The following is a 19,404-nucleotide window of genomic DNA, read 5'->3' as shown; positions in this document are numbered from 1 at the left end:
CTCCAGGGATGGCGACTCCACCACTGCCCTGGGCAGCCTCTTCCAATGCTTCACAACCCTTTCCAGGAGGAAATTGTTCCCAATATCCATCCTAAACCTCCCCTGGCACAGCTTGAGGCCGTTTCCTCTTGTGCCAGGGCCTGTTCCTTGGGAGAAGAGCCCGACCCCCCCTGGCTACCCCCTCCTTTCAGGGAGCTGTAGAGAGCCAGAAGGCCTCCTCAGAATGCAGATGCTCTTGGTTTGGGGCTTAAAAATCAGGGTTGGGATTCCTCCACCCTGACTTAGATGCTCAGAGGTTGCCTACCTAAATCAACACCCCTCGTCTGGGCTCTCCATCATTGGAGAACCTCTGGCACGTCCCGGGTACAAACCGAGCCGTGGCTCGCCTTTGGGAGGGGGTCACACTCCCTTCTGGGCAGACTACCCAGCCATGACTCTATGCCTCAGATTGAAGGAGGGCACCCTGGCTCTGAAAGCTGTCCAAAATCCTGCCCCCCCGCCCCCGAAAAAATCGACTAACAGGACAAGGACTGGGCACCCAGACCTCCAGGCTACGAACAAACGCCCGCGCCGTGTTCCCCAGCCCACGGCCCGAGCTCTCCTGGTCTGCCCAGTCACCCCCGGTCTCCTGGTTTTATCCCTGTGTGTGGAAAACCACTCAAACTGACTCGTGGCACCTAGTCAGGAGTTTTACAAATTTTTTTTTCGCTCCCTTCGTTTAATAAACGTGCCCTCCCGTGCGCTACTGAATCCCCAGACATTGCTCCCCCCGAGGCTGTCCTCAGCTTCTCTGCCTGCCCTTTGATTTTGAGCGTTTTGGAGAGGCGGGTGGTGGGTCTGCAGCGCCCAGACCACGCCGAGCACTTTGCGGGTGGAGGTCTGACAGTGGCAAAGTCGCCTGGTGGCGAAACGAAAATGCAGATCTCTGTGCTCATCGCTCTGAGTTACAGGCACCTCGGCCGCCGCAGAAAAGAGCGGCTCAAAGGAACTGGGTGATACGCTTTCCCTCCTAAGACAGATAATTAATTATCACCACCACCATCATCATCATCATCATCATCATCATCATCACCGTCTTTTAAACCCGGGAAAGATTATTACATTCGCTCTGCCTGACCTCATAAACAACCCAATCCACAGATTTTCATGTTTCACTCAAAAGCTCCTAAATCCGACACATCTATACCTTGTAGCTCAGTCGGAACATGTTTTTTAACAGCGAAAGAGTTAAAAAAAGACATCCCAGAATTCAAGCAACAACATTTAATTACACTTCCAGAGAAGTGGTTTCCACAGCTGACTGCCTTCAGCGAGAAACATTTGCGCCGTACTTCTGCTGGGAACTGACGGGCTTCAGCTCCCCAGGCTTTGCCCTACCTGCTCCCACCAAGCTGAGGTGCTACCTAAAGGCTGTCATTTGGCTTTTTAGATGTTGTTCTGTGCTGCCTGCGGACATGCACTGAGGGTCCTGCAACTGCCCCCACTCCAGGGCAGCCCCCGGCGCCAGCCCAGGCTGGGGATGGAGGGATGGAGAGCAGCCCTGAGAGAAGGGCTTGGGGGTGTTGGTGGGTGAGAAGCTCCACAGGAGCCAGCACCGTGCGCTGGCAGCCCAGAACCCCCCCGCAGCCTGGGCTGCATCCCCAGCAGCGTGGGCAGCAGGGCGAGGGGGGGATTCTGCCCCTCTGCTGCGCTCGGGGGAGACCCCCCTGCAGTGCTGCCTCCAGCGCTGGGGCCTCGGCACAGGAGAGACACGGAGCTGTTGGAGCGGGGCCAGAGGAGGCCCCGGAGATGCTGGGAGGGCTGGAGCCCCTCTGCTGGGAGGACAGGCTGAGAGAGCTGGGGGGGTTCAGCCTGGAGAAGAGAAGGCTCCGCGGAGACCTTCCAGCCCCTGCCAGTCCCTCAAGGGGCTCCAGGAAAGCTGGGGAGGGACTCTGGAGCAGGGAGGGGAGCCGTGGGACGAGGGGGAAGGGTTTTACACTGGAAGAGGGGAGATTGAGATGAGCTATTGGGAAGAAATTCTTTGGTGTGAGGGGGGTGAGCCCCTGGCCCAGGTTGCCCAGAGAAGCTGTGGCTGCCCCATCCCTGGAGGGGTTCAAGGCCAGGTTGGCCGGGGCTTGGAGCAACCTGGGCTGGTGGGAGGTGTCCCTGCCCAGGGCAGGGGGTGCCACTGGCTGGGCTTTAAGGTCCCTTCCCACCCAAACCAGTCTGTGATTCGATGATTCTGTACTTGCCCTTGGCTGAAGTCAGCGCTCCCTTCCCCACACGGAGAGGCAAAGCCATGCCACCAGCCCAGGCTACGTGCTCCAGAAAGGAGACTGGAGTCAGGTGCCCTATTAAAAGCACCTCACGCAGGCTCTGCCGAGGCCGGCAGCATCTCGCTGCAATTCCCTGCGGATCTCACTGGCATGGAGGCAGCTGCGGGTCCCCCTGGAGCTGCGCAGCATTGGCACGGCCTCCGCTCTTGGCAGACAGGTTTTCCTCCCCTCCACACCCTCGCAGGGAGCTGCCCTTCACGTAAGCCATGAAAGAGGACAAATGTTTTAGCACTGAAGTTTCCTGGGTTAATGAATAACGAGCCCTGAGGGACTACTTGCTCTCATCAATTCAGAGTGCCGGGCTGAAGGGAAACCCTCTGTGGCATGGTGATGTGGGCCGGGGCGCGAACACGAACCATCCCATGGAGCAACTCAGCGGCAGTGCCTGCAGTGCCTCCCCCCTGCCTTCCCCAGCTGCTTTCCACCAAGCCAGTAAAACCCAGCAACCCGAAAGCGCTCTCCGGTTGTGGTGTACATGGAGGTCCCCTCTCTGTCCTCTCATACAATCACAGAATCAAGAAATGATTTATGTTGGAAGGGACCTTGAAATCCATCTAGTCCAACCCCCTGCCATGGGCAGGGACATCTTCAACTCGACCAAGTTGCTCAGAGCCCCGTCCCACCTGGATCAGACCCGGCCCGTCGTGGGAGAGCCCGACCTGTACTCGCCTTCCCCCTGTACTGGGCAGGCCCCACCTCGAGGGTTGTGTCCAGGTTTGGGCCCCTCACGCCAAGAAAGACCTTGAGGGGCTGGAGCGTGTCCAGAGAAGGGCAACGGAGCTGGTGAGGGGTCTGGAGCACAAGTCTGGTGAGGAGCGGCTGAGGGAGCTGGGGGTGTTCAGCCTGGAGAAGAGGAGGCTGAGGGGAGACCTTCTCGCTCTCTACAGCTCCCTGAAAGGAGGGGGTAGCCAGGGGGGGTCGGGCTCTTCTCCCAAGGAACAGGCCATGGCACAAGAGGAAACGGCCTCAAGTTGTGCCAGGGGAGGTTTAGGATGGATATTGGGAACAATTTCCTCCTGGAAAGGGTTGTGAAGCATTGGAAGAGGCTGCCCAGGGCAGTGGTGGAGTCGCCATCCCTGGAGGGATTGAAAAGCCAGGCAGACGTGGTGCTGAGGGACATGGGGTAGTGGTGGCTTTGGCAGGGTTGGGTTGATGGTTGGACTTGGTGATCTGAAAGGTCCCTTCCAACCCAGGCAATTCTATGGTTCTATGACCTTTGCAAGGGACTGCACTCAATGGCTGCCCTTTGCTGCATTTATCCATGACCATGACCATGGACGAGGGCTCCTGAGGCAGGAGGTGGCATCAGGGCTGCTGCTAAAATGTGGCTTGTGTCAGTAGAAAAGCTCACAATGGCCACTCTGCTTCAGCACGAGCGCTCGGGTTAGCTAGCAGGGGGAAAGCCACAGACTTCGCATTTATCCACTGCAATTAGGTGGGCTGATGGCCCGTGGTGTCAAGGGAGCCCAGGGAAGGTCTCTGAGAACACACCCATCTGTCCCTCCTCCCCTGGCAGCAGCAGAAGCTCCGCTCAACCTTTCAGCCCATTTTTACAGAGGGATGAACATCCAAGTGTTTTGCAAAACATCCCTGCAATGCCGGGGTGGGTGCCAGCCGAGAAACACAGCAAAGTCCTGATAGACCCTAACTCCGCCTCTAACCAAGGGGCACATTCAAGGAGATGCACGCTGCTGGCCGGGGACGGTGGCTTATCCCTGATCTGCTGCCTGGGAGCTTTTCCATCTCCTTCCAAGTCAGGCAGTTGGGGTCATTCAGGTGGCACCATCCTGGGCATTTGACCCACGTGATTCCCCCACCCTCCTGGCTCTCCATGGCTGATCTCCTGGTGCTGGTGATCTCATATCCACCAGGAATCCCTCCAGCCGTGGCACAGTCTAAGCACTACACCACTGTTAAAGTGCAATCCACAAACCCGTTTTATTCCTTCTCAATCATCTGCCAAGAAATTGGGGGACAGACTTTTTAGCAGGGCTTGTTGTGATGGGATGAGGGGTGATGGCTTTGAGCTGAAAGAGGGGAGACTGAGATGAGATATGGGGAAGAAATCCTTTGGTGTGAGGGGGGTGAGCCCCTGGCCCAGGTTGCCCAGAGAAGCTGTGGCTGCCCCATCCCTGGAGGGGTTCAAGGCCAGGTTGGCCGGGGCTTGGAGCAACCTGGGCTGGGGGGAGGTGTCCCTGCCCAGGGCAGGGGGTGGCACTGGGTGGCCTTTAAGATCCCTTCCCACCCAAACCATTCCACGATTTTGCTCTTGCTTCACATTTTTGTAGGGGAAGGTCATGGGGACGTGGCTGTGGGAGAAAGCCAAGTGCAATGCACCAAATAGAGAGGTGGGAACTGGCAACCAGTCGGCGTTTAGGGCTCAAGGGGTGCGCAGAAAGGGAAGAACAAGATCCTGAGCTACCAGACACGGCTGTGTTATAGTGGGCTGGCTGGAGGAGCCCCTGCTACCCCCTCACGCTCCAGGACACACCAGGAGAAACCCATCCCTGGGGGACAGCTATGGCAGCGCTCCCCACCAGGGCTGATCCAGCTGTGTGCCAGATGTGGGAGAGAGAGAGTGGGAGAGAGCCCGGCACAGCTGGAGCAGCGTCTCCGAGTGCCTCTTTATTCTCCTCGCTGGTTTTATTGTTAAAAGCCTTTTCAAAAGCCCCGTGCAAAGCTAAGCAGGTGATCTCTGCTGGGTCGATTCTGTCTGTTTCTATTAACGAAAGGGGAAAAAAAAGAGATCGAGGCGGAGAAACGCCTTGGCAGAATGCGGACGCCAGCCACGTCCAGTGAGACGGCCTTAAGGGAGCTGGGAAAGGGCATCTTTGCCAGCCATGTGTCCCCTCTTTAAGCCATGTCACCTCTTTTTAAGCCACGCCACCTCTTTTGAAGCCATGTCTCCTCTTTTCAAGCCATCTCCCCTTTTTAAGCCATGTCTCCCCTTTTTAAGCCATGTCTCCCCTTTTTAAGCCACGCCACCTCTTTTCAAGCCATGTCTCCCCTTTCCAAGCCACGTCACCTCTTTTTAAGCCACATCTCCCCTTTTTACGCCACATCACCTCTTTTTTAGCCATTATCACCCCTTTTCAAGCCACGTCACCTCTTTTTATGCTGTCTCTCCCCTTTTTAAGCCGTGTCACCCATTTTTTAAGCCACGTCTCCCCTTTTTCTGCAGCACCTGGGGCCCGTGGCCGGATGCTCCTCCTGCCTGTCATCTCCAAGCCTGATTCAGCAGGGGAATTTCCAGATGTTCGGGTCAAGGCCGCAGCTCAGTCTCGGCTTTCTTGACAGCAGCACTTAAGCCCGTCCTTGCCTCTTTAGGAGAGACTGGATGCAGGCAAGGAAGACGTAGAGGACCCATCCACGGCTCTCCATGCCCAGCACCACCACTGGATTCCCCTTCCCTCCTGCGCTGGGTGCCTTTGGGAGAGCTGCAGGACCAGCCCCTCCAAGAAGAAACCCTTTGGGGTGCAGGCAGGACACGGTGCAGCCCTTCCTGATAATGTAAAATACAGCCGGAGCGCCGGGGCTTCCCTCTGGAATAGCCAGCAGCTCATCTTCCCCAGGGCTCAGGGGAACCACGGACTTTGCATAATTCATTAAGCTAAGCAATGAATAAAAATAATTGCAAAAAGAAAGAGAGCGAAACCAAACCAATGGAAACCACCGGGGCAGCCCAAATTCAGCCTGGTAGTGGGTCCTCGTGAATGTTAAGCGGTGGGAGGGAGGGCGGGGGCCGTCGTTAGCGCCGGCAAAACACCCTCTGCCTTCACAGGAACCTCATGGGAATTTTCTGCAGGGAGGGAGCATCCTCCTCATCCTCACCCCATTCCATCTCCTCTCGCGGAGAGACCAGCTCAGCTTCAGAAACCTTCCCCACACCGGGGATGAGACGTGCCCCCCATCCAAACCACCCCCCAGACACAAGGTCACCATTTCACCCCATTTTGAAGGGAAAACGGGATGAAATGGGGTCATTCCTGAGGCTTCTCGTTCAGGGTTTCCCTGCAGTTTTTTCACCCGCCGTACATCCCAGCCTGCTGCTGGGAACCTCCTGGCCCACAGTCTGCCCCAAAACTGTTGTCTGCTGTGCACAGCACCTTCTCCGAGCGATGGACCTCTCTAGTTCACCTCGTCCTGCCGGGCAGCCCACCGCCATAACAGCTAATTAGCTGCCCAAATTACCACCCAGCTGCTCAGTGCTGGTAGAAAGAGAAGTGCACCAGCATCAAGGGTGGTCCCATTCGCCTGGCAGCTAATGGCAAAAATCTGTAGAGTGGAGCAATCACCTCTCCGTGAGCGAGCTGGCACCCCCTGGTACCGCTGCGGCCGCCAGGAATCATCTGGAAGGCAGCCCGATGATTGAGTTTTGTGCTCCACAAGGGTGACAGACGACCACCACCTCCCTGCAAAAGCTCCCCGGGGGATAGCCCCGCGCGGGGGAACAGCTGGGGAATAGTTGAGTGCTGCCGTAATGCAATCATAAAATTTTATTAAATAAGATTCATCGGCCGGGCTTGTTATCAATGGCAGGACGACTTGCCTTGTGCGTACACCCAAAGGGAAAGATGTGCTTTCCCGGATAGCCTCATCAGCTAATTACTCCGGGCAGCCCAAGTCACGTTCCCCAGCTCACGGCAGGTTTCTTGTCCGTGGCCGTTGCATCAGGGAGTCCTTCAGCAGCATGAGATCACGAGAGATTGAATTTAAGGGGAAGAGGAACCAGGACCGCACCTCTGCCATCCAGTCCCTGAAGGGGGCTCCAGGGAAGCTGGGGAGGGGCTGTTTGCAAGGGCACGTAGCGATAGGACGAGGGGGAAGGGTTTAATCTAGAGCAGGGCAGGGTTAGATCAGACATTAGGAAGAAGTTCTTTCCACCGAGGGTGGTGAGACACTGGCCCAGGTTGCCCAGAGAGGGGGTGGAGGCCCCATCCCTGGAGACATCCAAGGCCAGGCTGGATGAGGCTCTGAGCAACCTGCTCTAGTTGAAGGTGTCCCTGCTCGCTGCAGGGGGTTGGACGAGATGGCCTTTGGAGGTCGCTTCCAACCCCACACACTCTATGATTCTATGATCTTTTGCTGCAGCTCATGCTCTGCCCCACACCACGAGGAAGATGCATCTACGCGAGAGCCCAGCCCGTTCCTCCCCAGGGCAGCTCTCTCCAGCCGTGCATGAGCAGGGACCAGCACTCAGCGTCCCAGCATGTGGCAGGGCCACACCACCAGTTCCACCGCTCTTACTGGGCCCCCGGCAGTTCCCAGGGAAGGGCAAGCGGCAGCCTCCCCATTTCCACCCGTCCAGGAGGCTCATCTTCCAGATGGGGCTGAATTCCCAGCAAGCCCCCAGCAGAGCTGGAAAGGTGAACCCAGCAATTCACGCTTGCCTGCGTGTTTTCTGCATCCTTCGCTACGTGCCATCAGAACTCATCAAACTATTATGTTTTGGGCCAGTTGGGATAGTACCAGGTCACGATGCTACAGCAGGAGCTGTGGCTGACCTGGCTTTAGCACACGTTTAGGTAACTGAAAGCCTCACGGAGCAGCTACACACATCTCAGCTCGTCTGTTAAGATGCTGCAGAGACCTTGTGTGATCCCAAGGATAAAACCCTGACTGATGGTGCAATCGCTCAGGGCGAGGGGGGGATTCCGCCCCTCTGCTGCGCTCGGGGGAGACCCCCCTGCAGTGCTGCCTCCAGCGCTGGGGCCTCGGCACAGGAGAGACACGGAGCTGTTGGAGCGGGGCCAGAGGAGGCCCCGGAGATGCTGGGAGGGCTGGAGCCCCTCTGCTGGGAGGACAGGCTGAGAGAGCTGGGGGGGTTCAGCCTGGAGAAGAGAAGGCTCCGCGGAGACCTTCCAGCCCCTGCCAGTCCCTCAAGGGGCTCCAGGAAAGCTGGGGAGGGACTCTGGAGCAGGGAGGGGAGCCATGGGACGAGGGGGAAGGGTTTTACACTGGAAGAGGGGAGATTTGGATGAGATATTGGGAAGAAATTCTTTGGTGTGAGGGGGGTGAGCCCCTGGCCCAGGTTGCCCAGAGAAGCTGTGGCTGCCCCATCCCTGGAGGGGTTCAAGGCCAGGTTGGCCGGGGCTTGGAGCAACCTGGGCTGGTGGGAGGTGTCCCTGCCCAGGGCAGGGGGTGGCACTGGGTGGCCTTTAAGGTCCCTTCCAATTCTAACCATTATGTGATTCTGTGATTCTATGATTCTACTCATGTTTGGCAAGTCCCAAGCCCAGGAGCACCCAGCAGTTGCACACCTTCATGTCATCTCTGCCAGGACTCCATCCTGACCTTCGTCCCCAGTATAAAGTGACCTCTGATTGAGGCTGGAGTTTCCTCCAGCTGGAGCCAAGTGGTTGATGAGAAAAATCATGGTATTTGCAGCGCAGGGGAGCAGGGAGCTGGGTACAGCCTATCACCCAGTGCAAGGAGATGGGAAGAGACCACAGCTTGGTCCAGGCGGGCAAGTTTGATCCAAAGCAACTTGTCTCACTCTGCTGCAATTCACCGTGTAGATACTGCCAGGCTGACTTTAACCAGGTTTATATGAGGCTCTCACAGCAGGAATTGTAATAAGCATGATGTGAGTAGAGAGATGGGGACAGCCTGAGGCTCGTTCCCACAGATGCAGTAAGAAGAAATTATGATACACACTAATATACACCTGTGGCTCAAGGCTCTCTCAGACCTGCTGTCTTTTAAGCTCTATAATCCTCATCCTCCTGGTATGGATCAATGCCTGTCCTCTTCTGTACATTGCCTGGGACTGCGGGGGGTTCAGAGCAAGGCTGCGATGCTCAGAGCATGACTGAGATGCTCAGAGCGTGGCCGGGATGCTCAAGGCTTGGCTGGGATGCTCGCAGCATGGGTGGGATGCTCAAGGCTTGGCTGGGATGCTCGCAGCATGGGTGGGATGCTCAGAGCCTGGCTGGGATACTCAAGGCTTGTCTGGGATGCTCAGAGCCTGACTGGGATGCTCAAGGCTTGTCTGGGATGCTCAGAGCCTGGCTGGGATGCTCAAGGCTTGGCTGGGATGCTCAGAGCCTGGCTGGGATGCTCAAGGCTTGGCTGGGATGCTCGCAGCATGGGTGGGATGCTCGCAGCATGGCTGGGATACTCAAGGCTTGGCTGGGATGCTCGCAGCATGGGTGGGATGCTCAGAGCCTGGCTGGGATGCTCAAGGCTTGTCTGGGATGCTCAGAGCCTGGCTGGGATGCTCAGAGCCTGGCTGGGATGCTCAGAGCCTGGCTGGGATGCTCCAAGATCGCTGTGCAGCACCAAGCACTCAGAGCAGCCGGCGTCTGGCATCCCACCAAGCCTAAGAGAGCAAGCAGAGCCTGCGGCCTCGGCAGGGAAGGATCTCCTCGTTCAAATCACAAAGGGTTTGGAGATACAGGCAGCTGCGCCGGTGCACACCTCCGTGGTTGTTATTCAGATCAGTTATTATACTAACAAATTGCGGTGTGCAGATCTACGGAAATCTGCATCCCATTAACATCAGCAGCTTCCCCCAGCTTGGTAGGAACGCGGTTGGAGCCACATCTCCAGCCACCTTCTCGCTGTGCCTCAGCGGCCCCGTGCAGCCCTGGGGACAGCGGTGGCACATCCCACCCTGCCCAAGCCCTGGGCTTCTCCTGCCCCTTCATCCTCTCTGGAAGTTTAGGGGAACCTGAGATTAAGCTTTTCCCCTAAAACCCGGAGCAAGGACTAACCCGTGCCAGGGACACAGAGGGGCAGGGGGAGCTGGGGGCGCTTCTGGGTGCGCAAGCTGGGAACACCACGGGATTTATCCCCCTACAAAACCATCCCATGCCTGGAACCAGAATGAAACCTTATTTTTCTAAAGGTGGAAAAAGCTTTAGAAAGCGATAAACAGTTTAAAGATCTTAATATTCCTCATAGCCTCTTGTATTCTCCAGCCCCTGGGAACGGGTTATCTCCTACGAGAAACACAAAGCAATCAGAGGAGACATCCATTCTCCTTTTGAAATCACATTTCCATTCTGAATGTGACTTCTCAGCAGCACCTCTATTCCCTGCTTGTGTGGGTGCCCTTATTTCAATCAGCTCAGAATATTTTTCCTGCTAACTGCTTCAGAAAAGAAAATCCAAGAAAAATTTTAACACCACACAGAACTTGGGTTTCAGTGCCTTCTCCCTGCCTTTCCAAGGCCAAAGCCGAGCGCTGGAGGCCCCACACATCACCCCATGGACACCACCCCATGGACATCACCCCATGGGCACCCAGAGCAGATCGATCGGCCTCTGGGCCGAGGGCTGCGGACGGGCTGGGGGAGGCTGGAGGCTCAGCACCAAAACTGAGCCTCTGAGGACTTGAAACAAGGAGCTTTTCCCCCTGAAGCAAGGAAAAAGAGAGCCAAGAGCCCAGCGGGATTTGCCGAGCGGAGAAAAGCAATTTTTCCTGAAGCTTCAGTGCAAACCACATAGATTTTTTTATTATTTTTTTTTTTAATTAATCACCCCAAGGGGAAATGCTGTAGGGCTGTTCCCACATGACAGGACCCCCATGTCCTCAGGCCTGGCCAGACCACGGAGGAGAGACCCATTTGGTACCTGCCAGGAGAAACCCTGGAGCAGACACGGAAGACGCCGACACCCTTCAATCGGGGAACGGGTGCGTGCATCTGGAGAGGGAGCCACAGCAAAGCAAACCAGGAGGAAAACGCGTCTTCTCTTACCTCGTCAAACCTGGCCTCGTCCTCGCAGTTCTCAAGCACTCGGGTGTAGAAGGAGAGCCCTGGAGAGGGGAGAGGAAAAACAGGTTTGTTGCAGTGAGACGTCGTGAAGTCCAACAAGGTCAAGTGCAGGGTCCTGTGTATGGGCTTGGGGGTGCTGGGGGGGGAAGCTGGCCATGAGCCGGCACCGTGCGCTGGCAGCCCAGAAACCCCCCCGCAGCCTGGGCTGCATCCCCAGCAGCGTGGGCAGCAGGGCGAGGGGGGGATTCTGCCCCTCTGCTGCGCTCGGGGGAGACCCCCCTGCAGTGCTGCCTCCAGCGCTGGGGCCTCGGCACAGGAGAGACACGGAGCTGTTGGAGCGGGGCCAGAGGAGGCCCCGGAGATGCTGCGAGGGCTGGAGCCCCTCTGCTGGGAGGACAGGCTGAGAGAGCTGGGGGGGTTCAGCCTGGAGAAGAGAAGGCTCCGCGGAGACCTTCCAGCCCCTGCCAGTCCCTCAAGGGGCTCCAGGAAAGCTGGGGAGGGACTCTGGAGCAGGGAGGGGAGCCATGGGACGAGGGGGAAGGGTTTTACACTGGAAGAGGGGAGATTGAGATGAGATGTTGGGAAGAAATTCTTTGGTGTGAGGGGGGTGAGCCCCTGGCCCAGGTTGCCCAGAGAAGCTGTGGCTGCCCCATCCCTGGAGGGGTTCAAGGCCAGGTTGGCCGGGGCTTGGAGCAACCTGGGCTGGTGGGAGGTGTCCCTGCCCAGGGCAGGGGGTGGCACTGGGTGGCCTTTAAGGTCCCTTCCCACCCAAACCGTTCTGTGATTCCATGATGCGAGGGGCAGCTGGGGTAGGATACACAGGTAGGGGCTGCCCAGCACTGGCAGCAGTGAGACCCCAGGGCTGAGGTCTGGAGGGGTGACCTGGATGGAGCATAGTCATAGAATCATAGAATTGCCTGGGTTGGAAGGGATCTTTCGGATCATCTAGTCCAACCCCAGTCTGTGGGCATTGCCTGGGACGGGGAACAGGCGTCTGCGAAGGTGTGAGAGCATCACGGGCACGTGTGTGTCTGCGAAGGGGGTGCAGAGGGGACACAGCCCAGGCAAGCGGGTGAATCCAGCTTCAGCTCCCCCACAACGGCACTAAACACCACATTAACCAGCTTTAAGAGCTAATTAAGAAGGTTCTTCTTGAGCGCGCTTAATTGGCGTGTTCACGCCTTGTCCCATATTGCAGAGCAGATGAAACAGAGCATGGGGATGGGGATGGCGGCGGCATCTGCAGTGGCTTTTACATTGGTTGTAGAGGGGCTCCTCAAGCTTTGGGGCATTGGGCTACAGCTCTACACCCCCCACAAGCGTGCTCTAAGCCCAGGGATGAGGTTTTGTACCAGCTTCTCCCCAAAAAACCACCCCAGCTCCTGCACAGAGCAGATGATCTGGATGTTTGAGCCCAACTGTAGGGATGCAGCCCTCCGTTCCCACCCCGATGGCAGCATCCCTCCGTCGGCACTGCCCCGGGGCAGGCACTCGGGGAGGACGAGGAGCTCGGGATGCGATGCCTGAGCAGGCAAGGAAGCCTCAAAACCCCCCGTCGGCGGGACGAGAGGAAGAGCTGCCGGGGAGGGGAATCCCAGGGAGAGCACCCAGCACGTGCATTAGTTATTGAAATAATCAGGTTTTCCCAAGGAGCGCCGGCTCCAAGGTTGCCCCGCGCTTTCAGCTGCTCTGGGTAGGATAACCTCACACCCCCCCGAATCAGTATTTCTAGTTAATATCCACTTCATAACACTGCAGGAGGAAAACTTATAAAAATGCTAATGTTTAATCACTGAATTACACCAAGGCTTTCCCTCCCAGAAAGGAAAACTGTCTCCTGGGTAATTAAAAACTCCTCAGTGCGTGAGTCTGGTTTGGGCCCAGCATTGCGCAGACAACCTGTCGTCGGGGAACGGGGGTGGCGGGGGACCCCTTACTGCTGCGGGGTCAACACTGACTTTATTTTCCCAAAGGCTGAGATATCCTGATCCCCATCCCCAGAGCTCATTCCTTTCTGCTTTAACTATCACACAAGGAGAGCCAAAAAAACCATTTTGCCAGGCTTTCTGCATCCGGCGTGGGTAACGCAAACGCAGGAGGTGCATCCTGTGTCCCAACCCGCCCTCCCAGTTCCCTGCCATGAAACACTTCATCCACGGACGCACGAGTTTCTCGGAGATATAGGCACAGCGCTGTATCTATCTCACGCCAGACAACTTGGGGTGAGGGTGGAGGACAAGCATGAACCTCACTGGCTGCCCCCGGTTCCCTCCTTGCTCTCCGTGGGGTGGGATGGGAGCTGGAGTGGGATGCAGCCCAGCCCCTCCTCACCCAACACAGGGGACATGGAACGGGAATGGGTCCACTCCTCTGCTGGGATGGAGCCATCAAGAGTAGGGCCATGAAGATGCTCCAAGGGCTGGAGCCCCTCTGCTGGGAGGACAGGCCGAGAGAGCTGGGGGGGTTCAGCCTGGAGGAGAGAAGGCTCCGCGGAGACCTTCCAGCCCCTGCCAGTCCCTCAAGGGGCTCCAGGAAAGCTGGGGAGGGACTCTGGAGCAGGGAGGGGAGCCATGGGACGAGGGGGAAGGGTTTTACACTGCAAGAGGGGAGATTGAGATGAGATATTGGGAAGAAATTCTTCAGTGTGAGGGGGGTGAGCCCCTGGCCCAGGTTGCCCAGAGAAGCTGTGGCTGCCCCATCCCTGGAGGGGTTCAAGGCCAGGTTGGCCGGGGCTTGGAGCAACCTGGGCTGGTGGGAGGTGTCCCTGCCCAGGGCAGGGGGTGGCACTGGGTGGCCTTTAAGGTCCCTTCCCACCCAAACCGTTGTGTGATTTGATGATTCTAGGACCCCACAGCCTCCTAGGTGATGGGACAGGCACCGGGTGCCAGAGCCACATCAGCAGCTCAGCTTTGGTGTGGGCTCGAGGGGAGGCTGCAGAGCACCCTCATGTAGATACGGGACCAAACCAACGGGGAGACGTGCACGGGCTGGGGGTGAATCAGCTGTAAGCCAACACACGTTGGAAGCAGCATCTGGGAGAAGACATTCCAAGGGGGACAATCTGCCGCCTGAAATATTTCTCCTAAGAGCACGGCTTAAGATAAACCAACGCGGTGGGACCCTCCCTGCTCCGTCCTCTCCCAACCCAGCAAGAACCACAGCCATGTTTCATTACAGCGGTATCATCATCCACCAGTGGCCGGTGGTGCTCCAGGGGGGATCCGTGAATGATCTCCCTCGTTTACACACACTAATTCAGAGAGGAAGCCTCGCCAAGAAGCTCTTTATAACTCCATCTGTGATCAATTAGCCGACAAGCTCTCTAATTGCACCAGGGCGCAAGTCCTCTCCTTCACAAACGCAATTAGGCTGGTCTAAGAGTGAAAACTCTGCTATGGGCAAGCCACGAGGCACCCCCAAAATGGGCAGCCTGAAGAAAATTCACCATTTTTCTGCTCTTCCCCTGCAGCCGGCCTGAAGAGCAAGCATTTAGCTTAGTGATATGGGTCAGCGATGGCTTTTGGCAGTGCTGGGTCAATGGTTGGACTTGATGATCTGAAAGGTCCCTTCCAACCTAGGCAAATCTATGATTCTATTTGCAGAAAATCCTAAATTCACCCCTAGTTGAGTTTCACTGCAGAGCAAAGAGGTGGAGAAGTGGAGAACCGCAACGGCAACAGATCTGGGGCTTTGGAGCCCTTTTTGGCCAGCCTGGAGCATGCGTGGGGCGGCTGCTGGGGAATGACGGGTGCCTTACGGGTCACTGAACTTCAAAACCAGCCCCAAATCCCCTGTGAACAACTGGGAGGCTCATAAAGACAAGGGATGGCGTTGGTTAAACCCTCCGACAACCTCCCCGGGCACGAGCATCCCCTGGGAGTTTGGTGAGTCAAATCCAGCGCCATGGTGGGAGACCATGACGGGAAACCATCGGAGTCCCTGATGCTCAGGGGTGGGAGTGGACGTTGGCCACCCTGCAGAGCCCACCGCTTCCAGACCAGGAGACGGATAACCTGGCACCTCTCCCTGGCTGCCCCCATGGGTCCGGAACCGGGAACTCCAGTCCGTGCCTCAGTTTCTCCTATCTGCAAAATCCAAATAGCGCAGCTACGGCTCACGGGGGCTGTCGGGAGTGTGGGGATCCCTGGGAGGAGAGGAGCAGCATTCTTCCATAGCCATCCCACACTGCTGTCAGTCTCAGGAACGCTTTTATCACGGTTGTGATTTATTCATCTCCCACCCAAGCTGAAGTCGAGCAGCGTTTCAGAGCACTGCCCACCTGCAGGAACGCACGTGGCGGCCTGTCGCACCGGAGTCAAACTCTTTCTTTAACTCCTTTTTGCGCAATAATAGATGATTTTGGCTGAATGAGCAGACACCCACTTGGGGAGCTCTGCCCGAACCCCCAGGCTGTGCTGCCGGCGGGTGAGGAGAGGGAGGAGGAGGATGGATGGCAGGTTGTCTGGCAAAGAGCATCCGCCTCTGCAACGCTCAGTAACTCCAGGACAACCAGGGCACCGAGGAGTATCAGCACAACCCTCAACCTGCCAGTAGCTGTGAGGAGCACTGAGGGGTTCCTGGCTGGTGAAAGTCAGCACGCTCCATGCCGCAGGGGTCTAAAGTTCCACTTAGAGGCACTGGAGAAAGGCAGGAGACTCTTCTCTTCCCTCTGGAGACTATGGCACCAAAACCCAACCATCCATGCTGGGATGTTCATAGAACCCTTTGGGTGGGAAGGGACCTTAAAGCCCACCCAGTGGCACCCCCTGCCCTGGGCAGGGACACCTCCCACCAGCCCAGGTTGCTCCAAGCCCCGGCCAACCTGGCCTTGAACCCCTCCAGGGATGGGGCAGCCACAGCTTCTCTGGGCAACCTGGGCCAGGGGCTCACCCCCCTCACACCAAAGAATTTCTTCCCAATATCTCACCTAAATGTCCCCTCTCTCAGTGTAAAAGCTCCACGGCTGCGCAGGACGAGCAGGGGAAGAGGCAGCTATGGGCGATACCTGCTGTATTCCCAGTGTGAAACTAAACCCCCTCTTTGCGCAGAAATCCACTGCGGCAAACTACCAGGAAAAAAAATTTCCGAATCCTGACCCAGCTGTCCTCGAAGACGACACCAAACTTTTCCCTTGGGAAAGAAATGTCCATGAGGAGCCCAGCTCCTCACGGCTCAGCACCGGGGAAGGAAATGAGCAACCTGGGCTGGTGGGACGTGTCCCTGCCCAGGGCAGGGGGTGGCAGTGGGTGGGCTTTAAGGTCCTTCCCACCCAAACCATTCCGTGATTCTATGAAATGGCTGTGAAGGTTAGTGTCGCCCTCCCTGGACGGCGTGACAGTGATGGCAATCCCACACGGCGTAGGAGCCAGCTCATGCCTGGGAAGATGATGGCAGTGGGAATATGGGGAGCCTTGGAGAAATGTCCTGGTGTCCCACAAAGGGACGAGGGCTGTGGCAGGAGCGGGAGAGGGTGGGAGCGCGGCGGGCGCTGCGCTGCATCTCAAGGCGCTGCTGAGCACGGCCGCCAGCCTCGGCGGCGCGACAGGGACCAGGCAGCAGCACCTCACGGCGGGTGCCATTCCCACCGCCCCGGGGCTCAGACCGCGGGGTCTCACGGTGGCTCTTACGCCACGATCTTGAGGCAGGGACGGATCCTGCCCGTGCCACAGGGGCTGTGCGCCGGGCTCGGGGCCAGGCACGCTGAGGATGGGAAACGGGGGTCCTGCTGGGGCTCACCGGGAAAACCCATGGTGGCCTTTGGTCCTCCTGCAGATGCCCCCTCCCCACTGCCAGGGGAGGTGGTGGGGTGTCCCCGGGGGTGGCTTAGGGTCGGGACCGCCACAGGCTTCAAGCCGGCCGGGGGTACGACCTGTTCCCGGAGACATTATTTAGCCTGCATTGACGCTGGGAGGCGAGGACAGGGAAATAAGGGGGTAATTAGGCTTTTTTAACGACACTGTGGTCATTAAGGCCGTGCAGGGAAGGCCACTTTGGGCAGCGCTGGCTGGGAGGTGATGGAAATACCTTCTCCCCTGCTCTTCCCGCGGCGCATTCGCACAGAGAAAGGATTTCTATCCCTGTCAAACCATCCCACACCCGCCTCTGCCACCGCTGGGCTCCCACCCGCGGGACGGCGGGTCCAGCCCCACGCAGGGACCCCACGCCGAGCCCTCCCCAAGCCCTTGGGGAGGGGGGCTCGGAAAAGGGTTGGGAGCAGCCATGGTTGTGCACCCCTGGAGAGTTTTTTGCTCCTTTTTGCAGCTTCCCTTGGAAAGCTTTGGAGCTGGGGAGGATCCGAGCAGAAAACCCAACCCTGCAGCATCCTTAGGAGAAATCCGGGCAGCCGCCAGGTCCCGGCACAAGGCAAGTTCCCCTCCTGGCCCTTCCAGTGACACTTCCTTGGTGGCACAGCGTCGCGACCAAGCCCTAGACGCTACAGCGGGAGCCCAGCTCCCCAAAGGTGGGGAGTCCCTCTGCCGGGGGCGGGGGGGTGTCACCCTGGGACCTCACCTGGATGAGCCCCCCCCCTCCCGAAGGGCTGCCCGTGGGAGGGTATTGGGGGGCTGCAGGGTCCCAGGTAGGCAGGGGGGTCCCCAGCAGAGCAGCTCTAGCGGGGGGGCTCATGCCCCAGACGGGGAGGGCAGGCTCGCCTCCCCCCTTCCCAACCCAAGCTCGGCGGGGAAACTGAGGCAGGGGGGCGGCGGGGCACAGCCGGTGGCGGGATCCCCCCCTCCGTCCCGTCCCCCCCCCCGCGCCGCCCCCGTCCCCGCTACCTCGGAAAGCCGCTTTGGCGATGCGGTCGGCTCTGCCGCGGAGGCCGGAGGCGGTGCGGAGCTGCAGCAGCAGGGCCATGGTGCGCGGCGAGGCGCGGAGCGGGGCGCGGGGGGGTGCGCGGTGCCGGCCGGAGGCGGGGGGATGCGCGGGGAGGGGGGGTGCGGTGCCGGCTGGAGGCGGGGGGATGCGGGGCGCGGAGCGGTGCGGGGCGGTGCGGTGCCGGGCGCGGTGCCGCGCTCCCAGCTGCGCTCCGAAGCGCGGTGCGGTGCGCGGAGCGCTGCGCCCCCCCACCCCGCCAAGTGTTGAATTATTCAGCAGCGGCGTGGCCGGCCCTCCCCTCCCCTCCCCTCCCCTTCCTCCCATTTCTCCCCTCCCTTCTCCTTCCCCCCCCCCGGGGAAAGTCGAGGGGGGGCTGAAGAGGAATTCCCCCTCCCATTGCACGGGGCTGTGAGTGAGTGGGGAAACTGAGGCAGGGCTCCCCCCCCCCCCCTCCCCAGCATGGCTGGGTGCTCTCAGCATCTGCAAGCTGGAGCCTCTGGGGCAAAAGCGTGTGCCCCATCTCCCCACCCCCCCAAGGCATATCACGGGGGAGAGGAAACGAGGGGTGCCCGGGAAGACCTGAGCTCACCCCCCACCACCTGGGACCACCAAGGGCCGGCCAGTGCGGGGATCCTGCCCTGTTCTCTGCGTCTCCTGGGGTCAAGTGCAAGATATGAGTGGGCTATTATCCATAGGGTTAGCAGGACCTTCAAAGCCCACCCAGTGCCACCCCCTGCCCTGGGCAGGGACACCTCCCACCAGCCCAGGTTGTCTCGGGCAGAGTGATTAACTTCACTTGTAAGAGAGAAGTAGTGAAATATTTATGAACATAAAAGAGTCATTTAACAAAGTTAGTAGTCAATGTGACTGTGTTTTACAAGGTTGGATGGCCAGGTACCCTTGGTTATTTACTGCAGAGAGGCCGGGGGCAGACAAGCTCTCAGGGAGACCCCCCCCCGGTGTGTCCCGAGGCTCAGAAAGGACCCCCTGAGCTTTCTGAACTCCTTCTCCGAGAGGAGTCTGGGTGCGGCTGGATCCAATCCCAGCCCCAGACTTGGTCAACGGTTTATGTCTAAAGGATTATATACGCGCAATCAATCCTTTAGCTAAGCACTTAGCTGAGATTTAAAGTTTAGCATGCTCTTAGTCACTTACCGAGGACCTGTTGCGGCAAGGAATCTCTCAGCCTCCAGGAGCAGAACCTTAAGCGAGCGTCCCCACTCAAGGGGAGATCCCAGCGTGCAGCCACGGCGGTGCAGGAGAGCTCAAAGGGCTCCCGGGCTGTCGCCTACTTATGGAGTAAGAGAACTGACCTACAGTCATATTCGCACGGGAACAAAATGTGTCGCTCTCTGCTCCAGACAGTGTTTTGACTGTGTTGCCAGCCATCCCCCGAAGTCCAGGTGCAACTCGTCACACCTCCTGCTGATGGTTATGGCTTGAGCAGGAGCTGGGGGAAGGGGGAAAAGGGGAGAGCACACCACCACACAGTCTGCTCCCAGCCCCGGCCAACCTGGCCTTGAACCCCTCCAGGGATGGGGCAGCCACAGCTTCTC

The 19,404-nt window shown here is 58.3% G+C and overlaps 1 protein-coding gene across 1 annotated transcript in view; it reads right to left on the bottom strand.

The window, feature by feature from the left end:
* The window catches only part of OTOF (otoferlin), a 121,685-nt gene extending 103,764 nt beyond the window's left edge, over positions 1 to 17,921 (bottom strand). The window contains exons 1-2 of the mRNA XM_054194326.1: positions 17,809 to 17,921; positions 11,018 to 11,076 (exon numbers count right to left, since the gene is read on the bottom strand). Of these exons, the coding sequence (XP_054050301.1) occupies positions 11,018 to 11,076; positions 17,809 to 17,887 (138 nt within the window). The 5' untranslated portion in view covers positions 17,888 to 17,921. The remainder of the gene's footprint in view (positions 1 to 11,017; positions 11,077 to 17,808) is intronic.
* Between the last annotated feature and the right edge of the window lie 1,483 nt (positions 17,922 to 19,404).

The sequence above is a fragment of the Rissa tridactyla genome, chromosome 3 (genome assembly GCF_028500815.1).
Source record: "Rissa tridactyla isolate bRisTri1 chromosome 3, bRisTri1.patW.cur.20221130, whole genome shotgun sequence".
NCBI lineage: Eukaryota > Metazoa > Chordata > Aves > Charadriiformes > Laridae > Rissa > Rissa tridactyla.
This window is presented reverse-complemented; position numbering and strand designations above follow the sequence as displayed.